Source organism: Electrona antarctica, assembly GCF_951216825.1.
Source record: "Electrona antarctica genome assembly, chromosome: 1".
NCBI lineage: Eukaryota > Metazoa > Chordata > Actinopteri > Myctophiformes > Myctophidae > Electrona > Electrona antarctica.
The window spans coordinates 12813593-12836759 of record NC_136806.1 but is presented as its reverse complement, the minus strand read 5'-3'; the positions used below and the strand labels follow the sequence as shown (position 1 = coordinate 12836759).

At 43.2% G+C, this 23167-nt stretch overlaps 5 protein-coding genes across 5 annotated transcripts; all 5 read right to left on the bottom strand.

Annotated features, from left to right (window-relative positions):
• Positions 1 to 8802: 8802 nt before the first annotated feature.
• On the bottom strand, positions 8803 to 9723 carry LOC306934480 (THO complex subunit 4-like). The gene has a single exon (XM_079517054.1). It carries the CDS (start codon positions 9634 to 9636, stop codon positions 8860 to 8862), a length of 777 nt encoding a protein of 258 aa, XP_079373180.1. The 5' UTR covers positions 9637 to 9723; the 3' UTR covers positions 8803 to 8859.
• A 1117-nt stretch (positions 9724 to 10840) lies between these two features.
• Positions 10841 to 11229, bottom strand: LOC306935535 (histone H2A-like; the record flags this gene model as incomplete). Its single annotated transcript, XM_079518638.1, has 1 exon — positions 10841 to 11229. Exon 1 carries the CDS (start codon positions 11222 to 11224, stop codon positions 10841 to 10843), a length of 384 nt encoding a protein of 127 aa, XP_079374764.1. The 5' UTR covers positions 11225 to 11229.
• Positions 11230 to 16689: 5460 nt separating this feature from the next.
• Positions 16690 to 17001, bottom strand: LOC306935850 (histone H4; the record flags this gene model as incomplete). The annotated part of the gene is made up of 1 exon (XM_079519121.1): positions 16690 to 17001. One exon carries the CDS (start codon positions 16999 to 17001, stop codon positions 16690 to 16692), a length of 312 nt encoding a protein of 103 aa, XP_079375247.1.
• Positions 17002 to 17848: 847 nt separating this feature from the next.
• LOC306934642 (histone H1-like) lies at positions 17849 to 18469 on the bottom strand (the record flags this gene model as incomplete). The annotated part of the gene is made up of 1 exon (XM_079517298.1): positions 17849 to 18469. One exon carries the CDS (start codon positions 18467 to 18469, stop codon positions 17849 to 17851), a length of 621 nt encoding a protein of 206 aa, XP_079373424.1.
• A 3961-nt stretch (positions 18470 to 22430) lies between these two features.
• On the bottom strand, positions 22431 to 22841 carry LOC306923668 (histone H3.2-like; the record flags this gene model as incomplete). The annotated part of the gene is made up of 1 exon (XM_079501894.1): positions 22431 to 22841. The coding sequence occupies one exon, from the start codon at positions 22839 to 22841 to the stop codon at positions 22431 to 22433; it is 411 nt and encodes a 136-aa protein (XP_079358020.1).
• Positions 22842 to 23167: the final 326 nt, after the last annotated feature.

Sequence of the window (23167 nt, the reverse complement as noted above, 5' to 3'; positions counted from 1 at the left end):
GTTGGTCAACTCAGATAGAACTTTGGCCCAGACCGTGTTCCTTATAGGTCATATTTTGTCATCTTGCCCTTTTATCATCATTTCACTCATAGCCTACTGCCTGTTTACACAGGGTGGTTCATCTTATCCTTTATATTATTTTATCATATTTATATTATGGATTTCCTGACGCCACATTCAGATTTAATATCTTGTTGACTCCTTATTCAGTCTCCATAATGTCTGTCCCCAGTCAAGTAAACTTGCCATAATGAAAGGTCTATTTTGATTTGAGACTACATGTATTTGACCTTGGTGCCTAGTGAGAAAGTAGATAGGAGTATTTCTCTCTGTCGAAAGTTTACAGCTAGCAGGGAAAGAATGTTATCTTCAGGTTGCCATAGCAACGCCAGCCTCTGTGCTTTCCCGGTCTATGGCCCTCAATGACTGAACCAAGGAAGATGTCACGATACCAGTCTCATCATCCATGTGCTGGTCCAATGAGTGCTCGACAACCAGCACCATCGTGGGATATTGCGGAAATTAACTATCTATTCAGCCAATGAACGTTTATCAACAACTGACGTGATCTACAGTATTAATGCCTGGGACATGATGTGTCAGGCAGAGACAACCCTGTGCATTTTGTGGCACCGGGGAGAGATTTTGTAATTTGGGTGTATGTGGGATCTGTCCTGTCTCTCTGAACTGAAATGAATCGACAAAACCATATTCTGCTCTGACTGGACTCAATTCTTCCTGGTAGTCTCATCTTTTTTATTGGGCATTTATGGTATTTTTCTAAAAGAGTATTTCTTGCTCAAGGTAACATTTGGATATTGATAATAATCCTGTTAAAGCTAATTGTTAACTTTGTCATCTGAAAGGTTTGGTAACCATTTTTACCATTCTTAGAGGCTCTCTGCCTAGTGGTGCAGAGTATTTATTTCTACTCTGATTACTTTAGTAAAGTATTTTTATAGTTTCAGCTCTGTTGCAGTTTCAGTATTATACAGTCCTTTACATCATTAGTAACTCATTAATTGTCCCTTCTGCATTTTATATGCAACAAATTGGTCTTATCTTAAATATATTTCCAACAATAATAACCAACCGTTAACAACTCATATAATTTCTTAAATATTCGTACTTTCATTGCTGCATCCGGAGGAGTATACACATTTATAATTCTCATTTTAAAGTTTTGGTAAAAACAGTCTACTAATAAAATTCTCCCTGGAATAATTTATCTTGTTTTAATAACTTCAGCTTTGCTCTTAAAAAATATACCTATGCCATCAGCCTTATCGGTACCAATAGAGATAATTGAAGTGCCTTTTTCCCATTTTAACATTACATCTTCAATATCCTCCTGAGCAGTTAGTCTCAGTTCTTGTGCGCATATAATATCGTAAACAGTATTGTGTAAAATGTTCATCTTCGTCTCCCTATTTTCCATCGCCTTGATACCTCTCACGTTACAAGTGATGATAGATAATGAAGACATGATTATATAAAGTTAGTGGCATTCATCTTCTTTTATACTTTTTGTCAACTTCATTCGCTTCTGATTAACACTCACATGTATTGCTCCCGTTGTCTCTTCCTCGGCTGTAGCAGCGAGTGTCCTCCCCTCCACTGAAAGCCCTCTCGCTGCTTCTAGAGTTGCCACTGCTCAGCTCGTCGCTGGCCGAGTCATACTCGGACTCATCGCCTCGCTCCTCCTGCTGTTGCGAGCTGCGTGGGCGTTACTAACCCCGCCCCCCACCTCTCTCTCACACACACACACACACACACACACACACACACACACACACACACACACACACACACACACACACACACACACACACACACACACACACACACACACACACACACACACACACACACACACACACACACACACACACACACACACACACACACACACACACACACACACACACACAAATATGTATGTGATAAATTATGCCCACCCTTCCTAATCAAATAAAATCTAGCCTCGACGTATGCAAAGACTAAACTATGTAATTTCGATAGCATGTATAATGTACTATGTAGACACAGCACTCTAGTGTATACTCATAGGTTAATTGATTGTGCAGATATTCTACTGTTAGACAGATGTTATGTTCTCATCCTTGATGATGCATTTGATACCATGTGTTGTGCCTATATCTCACAAATTAATGTCTTGCTTATTCGTGTATAACTTGGCGATTTCAATTTGATGATGTAGAGGTGGACGGGTTACTGTTTTTCTCTTTATTTGTATTACTATTACATTTGTAACGGTACTACTACATTTAAATGCTGTTGAACAACAAAATATTGAACCAAAACAGGGGCCAAGGCCATAGCAAAACATTCACAAATATGTCAATATTTATTAAAGGACCACTTTTCAACCTATCTTCATATAATAGGTAATCATGCATTTTTTTCTACTCGGTCTGTGTCTCATAGGAGGGCTGTGGGCAGTTCAGAAACCAGTCTTCCAGTGACATCATCGATGGGGAATCCAAGCTAATAGAAACTAATTTGAACCTGACCAGTTAGCACACATGTGCCTTTCTGTCATGAATATGTAGATGTAGATAGATTTAGTAATAACCTCAAAACATCACTTGTCTACAGTCAGAGCACAGTGTTGCCTCGGTCACCTTTCTTCTAAAATATTGCAAACTATGTTGCATTAACAACAATACTCAATCAATTTAGTAGACATTCCTGGCGACACCACAAACTACTTTTGTTTTGTGAGGCTTCGTACACACCTGTCGGACACATTGATCTGTCCGACCGACCACTGATTACATTTTTATGATTTGATGCCTCCATGTCCCACAATGCTTTGCGGGATTTGGGCGGTGCGACGATACGCGGAAATAGATGCACATATGTTCAGTGTAGTTTTCTTGACTGCAGCTAGCGGTAGGTTGTCGAGGCAGTAGAAGGTCCGGATCAAGGACCAAGGACCAAATATTTGCATTTTGATTTTGGTCCGTTTGGTGTTCGCACTGGACTTTGTAAAGCGTACCAAATATGTAAACAAATGACACATGTTAAGCGAACCAAATAGTGACAAAAAGAAAAGAGCTCATTTTACGATGGAGGGAAAAAGAACATGAGGGGGTGCGGGAAATCACTGTACAATTTTTGGGCGCAACCTTCAGTCACACAGAGAGAAGAGAACAGTAACATGAATCATGATTGCAGCAACAACTTGCAATTGCATTACTTCTTAATAATTATTTTATTAGCCAAATAAGACAACAGATGAAAAGAGGAGCAGGTGTTTGAACAATAATGTGCTTGCTGCTGATGCATACAATAATTCACCGGAGACGTAGGCTATAGCCTACAACAAAGTATCCCCGAATCCCGATAAAAAGGACTTTTCTTCCATGTGTGCACCTTAACCCGATTCGATAAAGGCCTATGTTATTTCTGCGCATCAAATCGATGGGCATTTCCATGTCATCTTATGGTTTAAACTTGAAGCCGTGCTGGTCAGTTAAGCTTCAAGTCAGAACAGCTCCGCTGCAGTTGACCTAGATATAACGTATTTTGCTATAGTAATGTAATCTGTAACTGTCCCAGAACGAGAGACAGTGGTTTCAGGTATAAACTTAAATTATATTAAATATGGTTTTGGTTGTGCAACATTTATGAATGATCATACTTGGATAAAAAGGTTGATTTCATTATAATAAATAGAATTACAAATGGCAATAAATATGTTAAAAGAATATAACACAAGGTAAAAATGCACCCTATGCAAAGGGAGTCACATGATTAGAGTGTCGCGTCACTCACATGACGTCACCTATCAGTAAGGGTCAGAGGTTGAACTGAGTTCCTGGAGAGAAGTTGTATTTTTGGGAACGTCAGAGAGAGACAAATATTCAGTAATCTGCACATGGTTCAAAGGCGCACACGGTACATATTCTTTATTGTGTTATTTTGAGTGTAATGTGTTTGTTGTGTATTGCCTAATGTTGCTGTAATGTAGAAATATGGACTTTGTTTGATTATTTGAATGCACATGTGTGGACTCTCTAATCACTGTTTACAATGTGTATGGACTCAAAACTGAACAAAATGTCATTGTTTCTTTATTATAGTTTTCACGGTGTCTTGGCGACTGGAGGCGTTGAAAGTCGCATGACAAATAAAACCAATATCAGACATCTGTATGATGCGTGGACTTACTTGAACCTGTACAGCTACATAATCAATTAATCATTTAGGACCACCTGTGTAGCTTATTTAACATTTCCTCCATTGGCTCTTTATGCGTGCGGCCATGCGCTAGAGCGAGACAGGATGATTTTAAATATTTATCTGTCTCTGCGTCTCTCCCAGAGCTATAAAATATATCGGGTCTCTCCCCCCACATGTGTGCACACACACACACACACACACACACACACACACACACACACACACACACACACACACACACACACACACACACTTTTATGACAGATTCTGACAGAAAAAAAGGAGGGGACACGACACAAGTTGAAAGAAACTCTCGCATGAAGGCTCATGCATCGCAGGCTTCGTCATAACTTTGCGTGGTGGCGGCGGCGCATGCTTAAAATAAACAGATCTACAAGCTTACATCGTGTACCATACCGTACATACCATTGCGTGTCGATAACTTGTACATCTGTTATATTTGCGCATGTGAACCTCGTACAATGCCATTACATTTCTATTCTACTCATAGACATATATGCGTCTACTATTAAAATCAATAGTGATCCCCGTAAAAAAGACATGCTTTTAGAACTAATTATTAATGCAGCCTCACAACTGCCGACGCCCAACGGCTATTTTGGCTATCGTCCTGTATATAGAATAGAACTTAGTACCAGACTGGACTCACTCACTGGAGACAGCCATGCGCAACTTGGACTCTCCAAGGCGCAGGACCAGAGCAAAGGGGATCTTCAGGGGGGCGGCCAGGATGACGGGAGGTGGCAGAACGAGCGCCATCTGGGGGACGGCCAGGATGAGGCAGTGACATCATCCGGAGGGCGGCCCGGAGGCCGAGATGAGGCGGAGGAGGCGCCGTCAGGAGGGCGGACCGGAGGCCAAGACAAACGCCGTCAGGAGGGCAGCCTGGAGGCCGAGACGAGGAGGAGGAGGCAACGTCAGGAGGGCGGCCTGGAGGCCGAGACGAGGCGGAGCCGTCAGGAGGGCGGCCTGGAGGCCGAGACGAGGCAGAGGAGGCACCGTCAGGAGGGCGGCCTGGAGGCCGAGACGAGGTGGAGGACCTTGGAAGCGGGGCCGGGTATGCTGCCGACGGAGGCGACGCCAGGGATGCTGCAGACGGAGGCGACGCCAGGGATGCTGCAGACGGAGGCGACGCCAGGGATGCTGCAGACGGAGGCGATGCCGGAGGTGCTGCAGGTTCAGAAGGCGATGCCGGAGATGCTGCAGGCTTGGAAGGCAACGCCGGAGGTGCTGTAGGCAGAGCTGCAGGCAGAGCTGCAGGAAGAGGAGATGGAGCTGCAGGCGGGACTGCAGACACAGGAGGTGGGGCTGCCAACGCAGGAGGCGGGGCTGCAGGCAGAGCTGCAGACACTGGAGGCGGGGATGCAGGCGGAGCTGCAGACACTGGAGGCGGGGATGCAGGCGGAGCTGCAGACACTGGAGGCAGGGATGCAGGCGGAGCTGCAGACGATGGAGGCAGGGCTGCAGGTGGAACTGCTGACACTGGAGGCAGGGCTGCAGGTGGAACTGCAGACGCTGGAGGCAGGGCTGCAGGCGGAACTGCAGGTGGAGCTGCAGGCGGGACTGCAGGTGGAGCTGCAGGCGGGACTGCAGGCGAGGAGGCGGAGCTGCAGGCGGGACTGCAGGCGGAGGAGGCAGAGCTGCAGGCGGAGCTGCAGGCGGAAACGCAGGCAGAGCTGCAGGCTCAGGACCGGAGGAGGATGCTGCAGACTCCTGCGACAGGACCCCAGAGGACTCTGCACCCCCAGGAGACGAGGAGGATGCAGCAGACTCTGGAGATGGAGAGCCATCACCCAACACACCTGGCAGCTGTAGGAAGCAGCTGACCAGATAGCCCAGGAGCAGAGCTTCCATAACCTCAGGCTGATACCGGTCACCACTGGAGACGACTGACAAGGGCTCTGGCAGGTCATCGGCTGATATGGCTGTAGAGGGTGCAGAGGGCGCAGGCAGGACATCTAGGGAGATGGCTGGCAGACCCACGGTTCCCCACACTGTCAGGACAGGCTGGCCAGGTGGGCTTGGTGGCTGGGAGACCCAGGGAGACACCCCCCCGCCTGTTGACACAACGGGGACCTCCCCGAGCCAGACGGGTGCCATAAAACGGATTTGTGGCATGAAGTTGTTCTGAATGAACTTCTTCATTGCCTCGAAAATGGGGAAAATAATCCATAGAGTGGGTGCCCTGCTGGTTAGCATCCAGGCTAGCGGGACGCAGGCTCATCACTCCAACCCTAACAAAATGAGGAGCTGGCTGGGAAGCATGTGGTAGTGAGCTGGTGTCAAAGTTCTTAAGCCTCCCACAAACCACATAAAAATGGGACAAAATGGCTTGTACATGGCCTCTCTGTAAACCACTGCTGCTGGACTGAAATCTCCCTTTGAAGTTCAGCACGCAGGTTAGGAGGAGAGGCCACAAGACGATTCACCACACTTTCAAAGATCAACACCTTCTTTGTCAACACTAGTAACTCTGCTGGGTTCATCTTTATGGTTAGTTCATAATGTTATGATGCAGCGAGAATTGAACCCAATATGCAGAGTCACAGGAAACAGTGTCGATTTCAAGGTATTTAATAATGAAGAAATGGCAAAACTCTTACATGGAAGTTGCACGCAGGAATCAAGGCACAAAACTCACATTAGAGTAGAACGCAGGAAACCGGAACAAAACTCACACTTAGTAGAATGCAGGAATCAAATCATAAAATGTCCAAATAGTCAAAACCAGGAACATGCATCTGCTACAACAAACTATGAACTGACAAAGCATGCTTGCTATGAGTCCAGTCTTATAGGGGGAAGGTTGATTGTAGAATAGTTCACAGGTGGGATGACGAGGGAGTTGGAGACAGGTGAGTACATGGGACTGCAGTGTGGAATGGAAAGTGGGAGTGGCCAGGGCTGACATGGTCTGTGGAGAGACAGATCATGACAGTGGTGGCCCAAAAAAACGACCAAACATTGCTTGATTGGTGTTTGGTACGTGTGAATGAGGCCTCATCAGTTTTGCTATAAATATGTTTTCTGAGCGCATTAAACACACTCCAGTTCAAGGAAGCATGGTGGTGGAGTTCCAATAACAGAAGGCTTTCTGTTGGAAAACATGGTTAATTTTGGACAAATAACTCACTGTGATCAGAAAACTAAGAGTGTTTAAATCTTCAATAATTTGATTTGATTTTGATGACACTTCTCAGGTATGCCTATGATGTGCCATTCTGCAAAGCATATGATTAAACTAACTCGTCATTGTGCTCTGTATAAAATAAAATACAAATATATAGGCATATTTCCTAGTGCCATTTCACAAAGTTTCCATTGATGAGCTTGATGTTCTGTGTAAAGCCCATGGAATTGCCTTGTTATTTAGAACAAAAGGAGTCATGCAGAACATTGGGCCACACACACACATTCTGAACTATTATACGGTCTTCACGGTTCACACAATGTCACCCAACCCAAGACATTTTGTAAGATGTTTATCACTCTTCTACAGTATTGAAAAACACCAACCTGGGTTTCATTAAAAGAAAATGGCCCATTGTCATGTAAACTTGACAGGTAAACTTGTTTACCCAAGCAATAATAGTCACCCAATTTTTACTTTATTCTAGTTTCTCCTCCCAGAGACAGATCATTGACGAAATCCACATGCTAAAACTTGGCACGTGTTAACTCAATCACAATTGCAACAATGTCACACCAAAATATTGTACCAGACTCAGTTATTTTAGCTCCTTTATTGGTGTCATTTGTTTGATAAATATATATTGAGATGAATATTAAGAAAGAGAAAATTAGTCCTAAAACCTGAACATCACTGGAAGTGGAAAATACATCCCCCACTACTGTGCACATGTGAGTTAGTCTACAACACAACTGAACTTAAACAACACATTTAACACAATAATTAAAATTAATCCCCCCCCCAATACTAGAAACATGTTCAACACTCAACCCCCACCATCACTTTCAGAAGAAAACGCTGATAGACATGCAGATTATATTTACACCAAAGCACCAAAGCTCTACACTTGCTTTGTACCGAAGAGTCTCATTCCAGGACTATGAATAGCTGCTGGTTTTGTGTGAAGCATCATGTTGAGTTCCACACAATGGAACAATGCCTCCCTTCCCCCACAGGGTGCGAGTGATTGAGGTGATTTAAATCACACATTAAAATCAAATTATTTCAGTTAGGTTATTATTATTACTGATTAGTAAATTAGACCAGTAAGACCAGATCCCAAAGCCTCCATATATGATATGGTAATGAATAAAATGCACTAATGTTTCTACATAACTGGCTAAAAGCGTCATTGTAGCGGGTTAAGTTATTGTGGATATGTTAAATATATAGCCTCTGAATATACACAATGCAACAGGTTGGCTGTTCAATGCAGCACTATGATGTAATACATGTATTTTATTAGACCTAACCACGGTCAGTTCATGAATCATATAGCTCATATGCAAACTGTAAGCACTAATTGCCTAATTTAATGGAATAAACTCTGTAAAGTACATGTACGCGGCTCTTAAAAGAGCCTTTGGGTTGTTGGTAGATCAAGTCAGCGTTATAACCTCAGAATCAGTCCCTGTATCTTCAGAGCATAGACAGGATAGCTAGATGCTAGATGCATTGTATGCATCTAGCTGGGCATCAAGCTCCTCTGCAGAAAGCGGCGGTTTGTTGGCACCACCAGCACCACGTCCGCCTTTCCCCCGGCCTCTGGCACCGCCTGCGCCGCGGCCTCCACGTCCCCTCTGCTTGCCCCCAACACGCCTATTCATACCTCGACCTCTTTTCAGACCCTGCATGGGAGGCCGTAGCTGGTTATCAATCTGTGATGTGACGAGCTGTATGTTCATGGGGCGCCCATCAAGTGGCACTCCGTTGTACTGTTTCATGGCATTCAGGGCATCTGCCCTCCTTTCAAAGTGGACATCTGCAGTCCCCAAACCCCTTCCAGAGCGGTCATAATGGACAACAGCCTTCTTCAGTGTACCAAACTCTGCAAAAAGTTCCTGGATATCTGCATCAGATACACTAAAGTCCATGTTTGAGAGAAGGAGCTTCCCGCCAGTTCCCACGCCAGCTCCTCCACCACCAGCATTGTCGAACATGTCATGCTTCCGCTTATCCGAAAGCTGTTTAGGTCTGCTGTAAGGCGTAGGTCTGCCTCGACCTCGGTTGAGTTTGCCTCGGCTCCTCATGGGGCCGGAGCCGCCGCCCCGGCCGACAAATCCTCCCCGGGTGGCTCCTCCAAGACGGCCGACACCGCCGCCAGCTCCGCGGCCGCCGCCACGGCCACCACCGCCTCTGCCTCCGCGGCCTCCTCCTCTCTGCGACCTGTTCTGTTTGATAATGTCGTCTAAGGACATATCCATTTTATCGGCCATTATGCCCGAGCCTAATAACGCTAAATTTAGAATGAAATAGAAAATGCCAGCACAACCTAGACTCTAACTTACTTGGTCTCTACCTCATTTAAGTTGAAGATACTAAAGTGAATGAATGATGAGCTCAGATCCTCCTCATTTTAAGTGTGATCTGAGGACCTAAGTGAGGACAGGCAGACTGCTCTGCACTGCAGTGCACTGGGCGGTGCCAAACCTGCTACCCCCGTCTTTGTTCTCACCAACGGTCTGAAATCTACATGGATTTAATTTGCACATTGAGCATGGTTGACTGGTTGTAGCTGAAACCTTTACTTTAATTATAGGTACTTTCAACCACATATAATTTAATCATGTTTATATATGCTGGTATTCGGGCAGTAGGCCTGGCCTATACTACAAAATGCAGTCATTAGTGCATACGCTTGCTAAAACACAAAGGTCCTTTTAGGACCACAACATGTATTCCTAGAAAAAGTTTAGGCAAATATTAGGCTATTTAGGACTGAAATGTCATGTTGCTATATACTGTTGTACACGGCAACAAGAAGAGAACCCCAAATGGGAATCCCGCCCTGAAGGCATATTTCCACCAACCACTACAGAGCCTGCCACCTAAACCAGTTTGTCCAGCTGAATTTATTCAGACATGAATGTGATGCAACAACATAAAATGGATGTGATATTTAGTAAAATTGTGGAAATACTAAAATGTAAATGGATAGACTATATACTGTCGTATGACTACATTGATAACACAATGGAGATGATTAAATTCATAGGCTACATAGTATACAATTGTGCCATTACACATTCATGTAGATTACTAAATTCGTCATTGTATCAAAACCTAATGTTATGCTAAACCCAGTTAGTTAAACCTAAAATATTGTAACTGTAAACATGTTGAAAAGTAAAGTGAACCTATTCTATGAATATAATCTCATAACATTTCAATAGAGCAGTGTAGGGCCGGTTTAGTTCATTTTATAACTAACTACTGTAACTGACCTGCTGTTGCTGGTCAGTTACAGTTGAGAACTAGTCTTGCATTAATGTAAAGATCGGTGTAGTTAAATCGTGTTTCTTTAGGCTACAACACAATCTTAACTGTAGGCATGGTAAATTGGAAGCGACTCTTATGTGGAAACAGTGGGTGGCTCTTAAAAGAGCCTTTGTGGGGTTTTTTCAGTCGAATAAGGAGTGTTTATTTCTTGGCGGCTTTCTCGGTCTTCTTGGGCAGCAGAACAGCCTGGATGTTGGGCAGCACACCGCCCTGAGCGATGGTCACTCCACCCAGCAGTTTGTTGAGCTCCTCATCGTTGCGGACGGCCAGCTGGAGGTGACGGGGGATGATACGACTCTTCTTGTTGTCACGGGCAGCGTTACCAGCCAACTCCAGGATCTCAGCGGTCAGATACTCGAGCACCGCAGCGAGGTACACTGGAGCTCCGGCGCCCACTCTCTTGCCATAGTTGCCTTTACGCAGCAGCCTGTGGACACGACCAACGGGGAACTGGAGCCCGGCACGGGATGAGCGGGTCTTTGCCTTCGCCCTGGTCTTTCCTCCGGTTTTCCCTCTGCCGCTCATTTTGATGTAGGTTTATTTCTGGAATTTAATCTAGAAGAAATGTGCTGGTGCCTGGTGGAGAGTGTAGACTAGAGGCGCGCGAGCCCTTTTATACCTTCAACAACACAGAGGATATTACTGTCTGTATGTGCGGGTGTGCGCCCCACCAATCATAGAAACGGATGAGAGCGCGGGCTGAGTGTGTATGCGCTTCCAACCAATCAGTAGTAGTGGCATGAAGTGCGCCTCCCAAAGAAGGAGGTTCTTGGCCAGAGACGGCGACTCAGAGCCAATGAGATAAAAAGCAGCAGTATGCGGTTTGCGCCCTTTTTGCTACAACTCCTATCTTAACTTTGCAAAGAGTGAAATGGCAAGAATCTAACAGTTCCAGACCGCTCGTAAATATGAAGCCACGTATGATCGTCGTATTATAAACTCTAAACTGACTGTCTTTGACTTTGTCTTGTAAGTAAGTAAGCATAGTATAGTATTATGTGGTAGTAATAATTTGTAGGAAATCATATTACATTTTGCCTACATTTAGTGTCACATTGAATGGATGCAAAGCACCAACATTTCCAAATATTGGAAGATTAACCAGATGAATATGCTGTGTGAATATATAATATTCCTTAAGATATCTACTTTCATATACACAAGTATAAATAAAGTTTGATTTGTACATACATCCCTGTGTCATGTGTTATTTTGTCACAAATAGAAATGCTTAAATTTGCCCCATGTCATACAAGATAGAGCAAAGTATTTTCTTTGTTCAGTTTGTTGTATTTATTACTTGGCTATTACAGCAGCCCTGCCCCCAGTCCAGCCCAATCCAAAGCGTTCTGTCTGTCCTCCTTACGTCCTCAGAGCACATGACGACCAGGGGGCGGCAGTGGCTCAGTGGTAGAGTGGCTGGATGGGAACCGCAAGGTTGCCAGCTCGAACCCGGGCTCCCCCAGAGTCAGTGTTGAAGTGTCCTTGAGCATGACACCGAACCCCTAATTGCTCCTGATGTGCTGGTTGGTGCCTTGCATGGTTTCCGCCGCCATCGGTGTATGAATGTGTGTGTGAATGGAATGGGTGAATGTAATGCACAATCTATGTAAAGCGCTATAGCCTACATATATTGTTGGGGGTCCTTGACATGAAAATGTTTGAGAACCACTGACATAGAAACATGAGGTTTTTCAGAAAACTGTCAGGATTGAGAAGACATTTGTAGAATCAACCTCAGGTCTAAATGGGTTCTAGCTAGCACACTCTCTAAAGTGCTGGAGACGTTGTCCTGTTGAACAGGCTGGAATGGTACATTTCAGTTCAGTTCAGTTTTATTTTCGGAATACAATTTGGACAAACAGTACATATACAGATATACCAGTTTGAGTGTCAGTTTTCCACACACACACACACACACACACACACACACACACACACACACACACACACACACACACACACACACACACACACACACACACACACACACACACACACACACACACACACACACACACACACACACACACACACACACACACACTCTCTCTATATATATATTCTATATCATATTATAATACATATTAATATGTATGTGATAAATTATCCCCACCCTTCCTAATATGTTTTGTCAAATCTAGCCTCAACGACCTTACAAAGACTAAACTATTTCAATAGCATGTATAATGTACTATGTAGACACAGCACTCTATAGTGTATACTCATAGGTTAATTGATTGTACAGATATTCTACTGTTAGACAGTTGTTATGTTCTCATCCTTGATGACTATGTTTATTATATGACTATGTGCCTTGCTTATTTGTGTATAACTTGGGGATTTCAATTTGATGATGTAGAGGTGGACGGGTTACTGTTTTTCTCTTTATTTGTATTACTATTACATTTGTAACCGGTACTACTACATTTAAATGCTGTTGAACAACAAAACATTGAACTAAAACAGTGGCCAAGGCCATAGCAAAACATTCACAAATATACGAAAAATACGAAAATGTATTAATAAAAAGACATAAGGTGGTTATTACTTGCGCAAGCAGAGCATGCAAGTAATAGTTTTCGTCCAGTGCTTTGATGTTTGATGCTTATGCGCCATGCCAGCGTATGACGTAATGACTACTTGTGCTTGATATGGCAGTGGTGTCAGATTACATACATGTATATGGGCATTACCTTCAATCCTCCCGACACTAAAACATATCGTCATTACGTCACCATCGAAAACCAATTACACCCTGACATTGGGTCCTTTAATCCACATCTGTATTATGTCATCATTGAGAGCTAGTTATACCAGTTATACCCTGACATCATATGCTGCTATGATACATATGCATCAAACGGGACATACGCAAAGTAACCAAGGTAACAACTGAGGAGGTACTTAAAAAACTGAGTGCCCTTCAACCCCACAAGGCCACTGGCCATGACAATATTCCCTCCAAATTTCTCAGAGACTCAGCCATCTCTATAGCTCCAATCATCACCCACATAATAAACCTCTCCATCAAACAGGGACAGGTCCCCCAAGATTTCAAACTGACCAAAGTAACCCTGGCAACTACAGCCCTATTTCTATTCTTAGCTCCATCTCGAAAGTGATGGAAAAAATAGTCTATGAACAGGTTGAAAAGTATCTTCCCTCTTCCTGACATTTTGAGTTGAGCTGTAGTTGCAGTTAGAAAACTGAGTCTATCTTCACTGCTTGTTTTGCTCTGATTTCCCTGTACAAAAACTGCCTAAATAGCCCAATTTCCTTCAATGTGTTGCATTGTCAGCTTGTAGATGCCCAGCTTTCAGACAAACAAAAGGTGAGGACACAAAATGTGATTGGCTGGAATGACATTTGTGATGATTAGATTGAGCACGGAATGTTATGTATGATATGATCGCCTCTCACTTCACACAGGTGTGATTTTTGTCTTCCTTAGTGGGTTTTTTCTGTCCAATCTAAATAAATAGATTGGACAGGATACAAAAGTATGGTACAAGCTTAAAGATGGAGTGCCACAATCTTTGTATTTTTCCAGTTTTTCATGTGTCTATGAGGTGACAGTACTTCATTAGACACCCTGGAGTCGTTTTTATGTGCAATGGTGTATTAACTTTGTATTTAGGGTTTCTTCCTGGAGACTGAATAAACAGTAATATAGTGACACCACACTATCAGCCCCTCCCCTAACCCCTCCCCCTTTATCATACAACTACAGCTGTGGGTGCGGCTTCAGTTCAGGTGGACCACCACCCATCACCACCCACCAGGCAAACCAGGCATACTTAATGAACTGGTGGGCGTGCCCACATAAAAACAACATTTTAACAAATACTGTACACTTTTTTGAAAAAAGTATACCTCCTTATATAACAATAAGAAATGATTATCATGTTTTAGGGTGGAAAAAAATCACGGCACTCCATCTTTAACAATAGTTTTACTTAAAAAAAATAGGGTACAACATACTATTTATTTGCGTATCAAAATTGTTAAAAGCAGTGTTTGAGATAGTACTTTAAAATGGGAGAAGTGGTTATTTCACAAAATAACACAAATCAAATCTAAAATGGAAAGGGATAATGGTCCTTTACAGGGCCAGGGCCGTTTGTTCAACCAATGACAAACAGGTCAGTGATGTGCACAGAGAATAATAGAGGGTATGCGCGTAACATCATCATCAAACCCGAAAGTTATGCAGGAAGGCCTACTGAGTGACAAAAAAAATACTTTCTGGCCTTGACAGCCCATACATACAAACAGAAAAGTCCTTTCTGGTTGCATTAAACATCGTTAAACAATGTTAAACTCACTTTGCCACTCGATTTGCCATTGACTTTATGCATGATGCGCATACCCTCTATATAGCAGTGGTTCCCAAACTTTGCCATGTCAAGGACCCCCAAATTAACACTAATGAGCCCACGGACCCCCATTTGAAAAATATATGCCTGGGACCTCCATAAGAGAAGATTATGACAGCTCTAGCAGTGATTCTCAACCCGTTTAATTTCAAGGACCCCCAGTTTGACATGCATTAGTCTACAGACCTCCATTTAATGGAATTTCTATCTCTGGGACCCCCAATTTATATTGTAAAATCAATGTTGATGTAACTCTGAGAGTGTACGAATGGAACCAACGGGTCCATTTGGTACCATTCAGAGTTACAGAACCATAAGGGTCCATTTGGTTCTAAACTATCATTTAGCTGGGTACCCCCTGGAGCTCCCTCAAGGACCCCTGGGGGTCCCCACTTTGGGAACCACTGCTCTATAGCATGCACCCATAAGCAATGACCCAACAGTTGAATAATATACAGATTGCAATATCAGGTATGCCAAATCTATATACAATGTAATGCACAACTGACACAATGTAATATAGCATATCATATATAAACACAATATAAAGCACAAGTCAGTGAAATAATAATAATAGGCAACCCAATCAAAGTATCACCTTACCAGGTATAGCTGGGAAAGGGAAACTTCACCCTTTTTGCAAAAACAGATAGTACTGGGGAAGCCACATCCCAAACATATCTCCAGGGAACATCCGAGGCTACACTACAGCGCACTGCAACAAGTGTGGTGTAGACCTGACAATATGAAAATACTCTCATTTTAGATCATACAAAACCCATACAAACCCGTAGCCTACAAAACGAGCATATAGGCTTACCAAATGACAAGTCAGCAGCCGAGCATACCTCTCTCACAACGCATTAACGTTATGGCGTTGTGAGGACCCACAACTGACGTCCTGTCAGCTGTCTGTTCAGAACACCCTTAATAAACGTCTCACTCAGGATTGTCTCCTTTTAACTATTGTATTATTAATAGACCTTTTTAACTTGTGATCATATGTGTTCATTTTACATGATTGCTAATGTAGTGTAGCTAATGTAATATGAATCTACATTTTGACAAGCTTCTCTAAAGTAGTTTCATACAAATGTTGAACCCCATTTACAGCAATAATTTTGTTTATGAATTAATGCACAGTAGTTCATTAAAAAAAAGTTTAAAAAAAAAACTAGTCTTAGCATTGTTATTCAGATTAACGTCAGGCGACTGACCTGGATTTGCTGGTTTAGCGGACAGGCTCTGAAATGACAAATGCGTATTTGGATAAACCCTTTCTTGGAAAAGATGGGTGGTCCATAAAAGGACCGTTGTGTTTAGAGCAGACAGAACAGTTTACTTGGAGCTAGTGTAATTGGTCACAGCCATGGTGCCTTCAGACAAGGCGTGCTAGACCTCATGGGGCACTTTACAGACTGTCACTGCCACATGGAGAGTAGTTAATAAACTACAAATATATAGCTAGACACATTACATTCATATATAAAGACGGTAGTTGCTATATGGTATTATCCATAGTTATCCATCCAGTCTGAATAAACTCTTTAAAGAAAACGTGGGCGGCTCTTAAAAGAGCCTTTGGGTTGTTGGTAGATCAAGTCAGCATTGTTAACCTCCGAATCCGTACAGAGTGCGTCCCTGTCTCTTCAGAGCATAGACAACATCCATGGCGGTCACGGTCTTTCTCTTGGCGTGCTCGGTGTAGGTGACGGCGTCACGGATAACGTTCTCCAGGAAAACCTTGAGGACACCGCGGGTCTCCTCGTAGATCAGACCGGAGATACGCTTCACGCCGCCACGGCGAGCCAGACGGCGGATGGCGGGCTTGGTGATTCCCTGGATGTTATCACGAAGCACCTTGCGATGGCGCTTGGCGCCTCCCTTTCCAAGACCTTTTCCTCCCTTTCCTCTTCCAGACATCGTTGCTTTAGTAGTAGTTCAAGAAGTGAATGATTTTAGAGCTCAGAGCCTTGCCTTTTTATGTGTGTTCTGAGGACGTAAGGGAGGACAGGCACAGAGAGAGCTGCGTGGGCGTTGCCAATGTGCACCCGCCCCCCCCAAACACACACACACATACTCCTCCCCCTTGGTCACGCCACCCATTTGTTTTTACAGTAATGTTGCTATTCAACTCTATAATCTCAACTCTATCATAATTTCTGTTAATTTGTGTCAATATTTTTGCCACTCCAATATTGCTTTCCCTGTTTTTATTGGTTTCATTCCTTGGCATTATTATTCTTTTTTTCTCTCCCTAATAAAGTTGTTTTTACATGTTGCTTCTTCTTGCCCCTCATGTGTAAAGTGTATTTGGGTACTCACTACTCACTACTCAGAAAGGCACTACATAAATTTGAGATATTATTATTATATAATATTATCATGCAAGAGACTGATACAATAATTTATATGTAAACATCTGTAAAAACCCTTGGAAGGCATAAATAACATTCCATGACTTCATGACTTATCTTCCCATGCTGTAGTCTCGATAATGTAGGCCTTTATGATTTGGAACTATATGTCATTGTCCACTATTCAATGTTGATTTGAACCAAACTGATTTATGGTTTAGCAAAATTATGTGAGAGAAATTCCGAACTGGCTTTATAATTGCGTGGTGTTTGACTTCTAATACACAGGTATAAACTGCCTGGTGCTCACATGATCACCATTATAGTGAGGATAGGAATCGGATACTCTTATAAAACAATGTGGTTGGCTCTTAAAAGAGCCTTTTTGTAGGTGTAAATATGGAGCATACGGTTTACTTCTTTTTGGGCGCTGCCTTCTTTGCTGCCTTGGGTTTGGCAACCTTCTTGGCTGGAGCTTTCTTGACTGCTGCGGGCTTCTTAGCCACTTTCTTGGGGCTCTTGGCGACCTTCTTCGGGCTTTTAGCTACTACCTTCTTGGCGGCAGGCTTCTTGGCTTTCTTGGGTGACTTCTTGGCGGCTGCGGGCTTCTTTGCTACCGCCTTCTTGGGCTTCTTAGCCGCTACGGGTTTCTTGGCTGCAGCAGGCTTCTTTGCTTTAACTGCTTTCTTAGCAGCAGGCTTCTTTACCTTCACCGCTTCGGCCTTGTTAATCTTGAAAGAGCCAGACGCTCCGGTGCCTTTGAGCTGGACCAGGGTGCCTTTAGTGACCAGGCTCTTGACGGCGGTCTTCACGCGGGCTTTGTTCTTCTCCACATCGTAGCCGCCAGCAGCCAAAGCCTTCTTGACCGCAGCCAGAGACACACCGCTCCGCTCCTTGGAGGCGGACACGGCCTCGACGACCAGCTCAGCGACACTGGGGCCGGTCTTCTTGGTTCGGGGAGCTACCTTCTTCTTGGCGGCCTTGGCCGGAGCTGGTGCTGGTGCTGGTGCTGGTGCTGGAGCGACTTCTGCCATTATTCTCTCGGATAGTAGGTTGCTGTTCCTCCTCTAAAGTAAACTCTCACAGAGTGATGCTGAACGCTCTGAAGGGGCTGGACTTAAACACCACATGAGAACCATCTAGACTCAACACACACAGCAGCTCTACTGTAGCTATCTTAATGTGACACTTTTGTGTTTTCTCCCCGATTAAAACAACATATAACTATCTAAATGTTATATTATTTAATGCAACAAAGAGCTGACCAGTTAACACACATGTTCCTTTTTTACATTAATACATCTGAGATGAAAACGGCACTCTAGTTTTTAAGTTTTATGCTAAAAACATCACCCTTCCACAGTCTGACACCAGTGTTTCCTCTGTCATTTGTCTTCTAAAACAATTTAAACTATGATAAATTAACAATGATACTCAAACTCGTCTTAGCAGACATTCATGGCGACGCAATAACATAAACTATACTTTTGTTTTGTCTTCCGTTTTTCTGTAAACAGAAGGTTTTCTGACACAAGTAAACACACTCCAGTTGACAACAGCATGGTGGAGTTGATAACCAACTTCCAATGACAGAGGTTGTAACACTTGGTCAATTTGTGGTCAAAAACGTATTGCTATCAAAATACACACGACATGTGTTTTCATCTTCAATCAACTGCATGTATTTGTGCATGTGTATATGTATTTGGTTATGGCACACATACACTTTCACTGATATGCCTACACTCCTTCCATGCATTACCACTAACAATAATGTGATGATGTAAGCAGACAAATGTGACTTTGGAACATGATGTTGTAGATTGGCATGAATTACTTAACTTAAACTGGTGTATACAGACTGTACAGTAGAGTAGACTATACTTTTGTATTAATACAAAAGTATTTGTTGTAGTGTCACATTATGGATATGTATGCATATGTATTCTTTTCAGAGCCACCCACACTTTCTTTCAATATTTATTCAGCTAAGTTTCATGATCAATGAGGCCCATAATTAACTACTTATATGTAACCCGTTCTCAACAGTGATATCAAAGTACATTATAGTAGTAATGGATGAATTCATGTGCATATTTAGGTGAGGTGACTCTGAGACAAGCTTGGTTATGGAGCCTCGCACAGCTGGACTCAAGTTAACATTATGAAATGAATCAAACTGTTTTAATTCTCCATTATTGGGATACAACATCAAATGAGTAAATCTAAATATTAAAGGTTGTTTGATTCTCTGGGTCAGAATGTATTTTTTTCCCTAGCAATGCTGATTAATAGCTTGCATTATTGTTACAATTATGTAAACACAAACTTTGTCCTAACACAAACGTGAAATGCCATTGACAATGAATGGCCAGTTCAGTTGACAAACATTGAAGACGAGGACATACATTTTGATTGGTCAGAATGAGATGATGTAAAATGACGTATGATGATAAGAGTGCCCCTCACTTCACATGGGTGTGATTCTTTTTGCATTGTATTCAGTATTCTACTGTCATTTCACAAATATGCTTGGTGTTAAAATAAAATTAAAATTGGCTTTGCCTTTCATAGTAACCCCAAAAAGTGATTTGTGATTATTACTTATACAATTACTGCTAAACTAATAATAACTAGAACTGCACTCTGTCGAGTGCCTACTTGCTTGTTGCACACAAGTAGGCCATAAATGGCCTACTAGTGCGCAAGCAGAGCGCGCAAGTACTGTCGACCGCTACAAACTGTCAAATCTCAGCTTCTCTTTGAAAGAACGATTGAAATATTGAATTATTAGGTTTAGCTATTTGCTACGTACCTTTTTTTTAATAAAATAGTATTATGAAGTATATCGTAATAAAGATGTGGATTAAAGGACCCAATGCCTTCGATGGTGACGTATATCTCGATCAGTGTCGGGTGGATTAAAGGAAATGCCTCTATGTATATGTATATGTAATTTGTAAATTGATTAGCGGTATACTGTGGTTACTTTCGATGTGTATGCACCGTCCCAGCATATGACGTCAGGGTATAACTGGTGTCATATGCTAGCTCTCAATGATGACTAGCTCTCAATGATTACGTAATAAAGATGTGGATTAAAGGTCCCAATGCCAGAGTGTAATTGGTTTTCGATGGTGACTGATACGTCGATGGTAAATTGTAAATGGTAAATGGTGCATTTATATAGCGCCTTTATCCAAGGCACTTTACAGAGATTGTGCATTACATTCACCCATTCACACACACATACATACACCGATGGCAGCGGAAACCATGCAAGGCACCAACTAGCACATCGGGAGCAATTAGGGGTTCAGTGTCTTGCTCAAGGACACTTCGACAGTAACTCTGCGGGAGCCCGGGTTCGAACTGGCAACCTTACGGTTACCATCCAGGCACTCTACCCCTGAGCCACCGCCGCCCCACGTATCAGGCACAAGTAGTCATTACGTCATTTGCTGGGACGCATACGCATCGTCGGGCGAAACTAGTACTTGCGCGCTCTGCTTGCGCAAGTAATAATAATTGCCTGCAAATGGGTGTCTGAGATAATTAGTAAGGAGCATGCACAGGTCGCACGCACACACAGTTTTACTGACTTATTATAGCCTTCACACAATGCCACTCCAATAATATACATTATTTGTATTGTGTTGTGTTTTAATGTGCTATGGATCTCCCATGAGTCTGAAATAAAGATTTAATATACACTGCATTAGTCTCCCACAATTCAACCCTCACAGAGTTACAATGTGACCAGTGGCGGCTCCAGAACATTTATACTGGGGGTGCTGGAAGGGAGCTTGAGTGGTAACAGAGGTGCTATGTCCGGATGAGATTTTGGGGTTTTTAGCCCCCAAAATACAGCCTTTGGGGAGCAATTTCACACCAGCAAACAAGAAAGCAATAATGCACAGCTATTAATGCGGCAGGATGAGAGAGAGTGAACGTAATGAAATAATTAATTGAAAGACTAAACAACTAGGCTATACTGTTTTCAAAATCAATAAATGCAGTATGCTCTAAGGCTGCAGTCCATGCCTATCCAACACAATCCTTGAGCATTATGAATATGGATTATCAGTAAACCAAGTAACCAACACAAAATCATGCGCATTAGGTTAGGTAGTTAGAGGGACCATGGCCAACTGCATCTTTAAACATTTCTTTATTTTAATTGTGCTGGAACTGTCACTATAACTTGTGTTTATACATTTATGTTCAATAAACTACTCAAACAATCAATGAAAAAGAAGGGGGGGAAAGATGATTCTTGTAATGTCTCAAGGTAAAAGATCTTAAAATACTCTTCCCTCACTCCATATCAGCACTTTGCCCTGGGCATGAGAGACCCTACCGTTACTTTACTTATGCTGCTTCACACGGGCAGATGCAAAAGATACAAAGATGCAAAGCTACAGTCACAGACATTTGTGCATTTGTAACTGTTGAGCAGCAGGAGGACGACGTTTGTTAGCAGCTCAACCACTGTATCTTCCAACAACACAGATACAATGAATGACTCGCCTAATGATGCAGCACGTTCCATGTTTAAGTATACACATTGTTTAAGTGATGCATGGTTTTCATATCTAAATATGATCACGTCATATCACGTCTGTTAGCGACTCGCGCTGAGTCTGAACGAATCACTTTCCCTTTCAGTTTCAAAAACTGTCATGGCAGCTTGCTTGTTTACAACCGAAACTGACTTTAAAAAAAAAAAAATCAGGGGCCACAATGGGGCGCTCCGCAAATGGCCAGCGGGCTATTCCGTTTTAACATTTAATCGCTAGACTATAGCGGGCCGCCTATTGGGGAACCATATATTGAGTATGTACCAAGGAAGATACTGCAATCATTTCAGTAGTTTTGGCTCATTGTGAAGTCAGTGCATAAGTAGTTAATATCAAAGGATAATAGCTCTTTAAATAACAATTTGGGTGGCTCTTAAAAGAGCCGTTTTGTGGGGTGTGACAGTGACAGACGAGTTTAAGCACGTTCTCCACGGATACGACGGGCCAGCTGGATGTCTTTGGGCATGATGGTCACCCTTTTGGCGTGGATGGCGCACAGGTTTGTGTCTTCAAACAGACCGACCAGATAAGCCTCGGCTGACTCCTGGAGAGCCATGACGGCGGAGCTCTGGAAGCGCAGGTCGGTCTTGAAGTCCTGGGCGATCTCCCTCACCAGGCGCTGGAAGGGCAGCTTGCGGATCAGCAGCTCGGTAGATTTCTGGTAACGACGGATCTCCCTCAAAGCCACTGTACCGGGACGGTAACGGTGAGGCTTCTTCACTCCACCGGTCGCCGGCGCGCTCTTGCGAGCTGCCTTGGTGGCGAGCTGCTTCCTGGGCGCTTTGCCGCCGGTGGACTTACGAGCTGTCTGCTTGGTTCTAGCCATAGTCTCTTACTCTCTTCTAAAGAAGTTGAGAATAGAATAGCTTGGCAGAGAAAACTGGTGCCTTTTATTAGCGCCTCGGAGACGCCCACGTCCTCTGATTGGTCAGTGTTCTGGAACCTCCTTGATTGGGGCGGTACCATGCATCACTGGCACCGATTGGAGGGGAACTCTTACACACAGGCATTCTGACTGGGGCTGCTGTAATAGCTAATACATACTAGTTTCTGCTTTTTATATATATACTTTATTGAAAATTATTCAGGGTACAAAAATATATCAAGGCATTTCAAAGCATTTTTTTACACGGTTAATAAGTGCCATGGTGT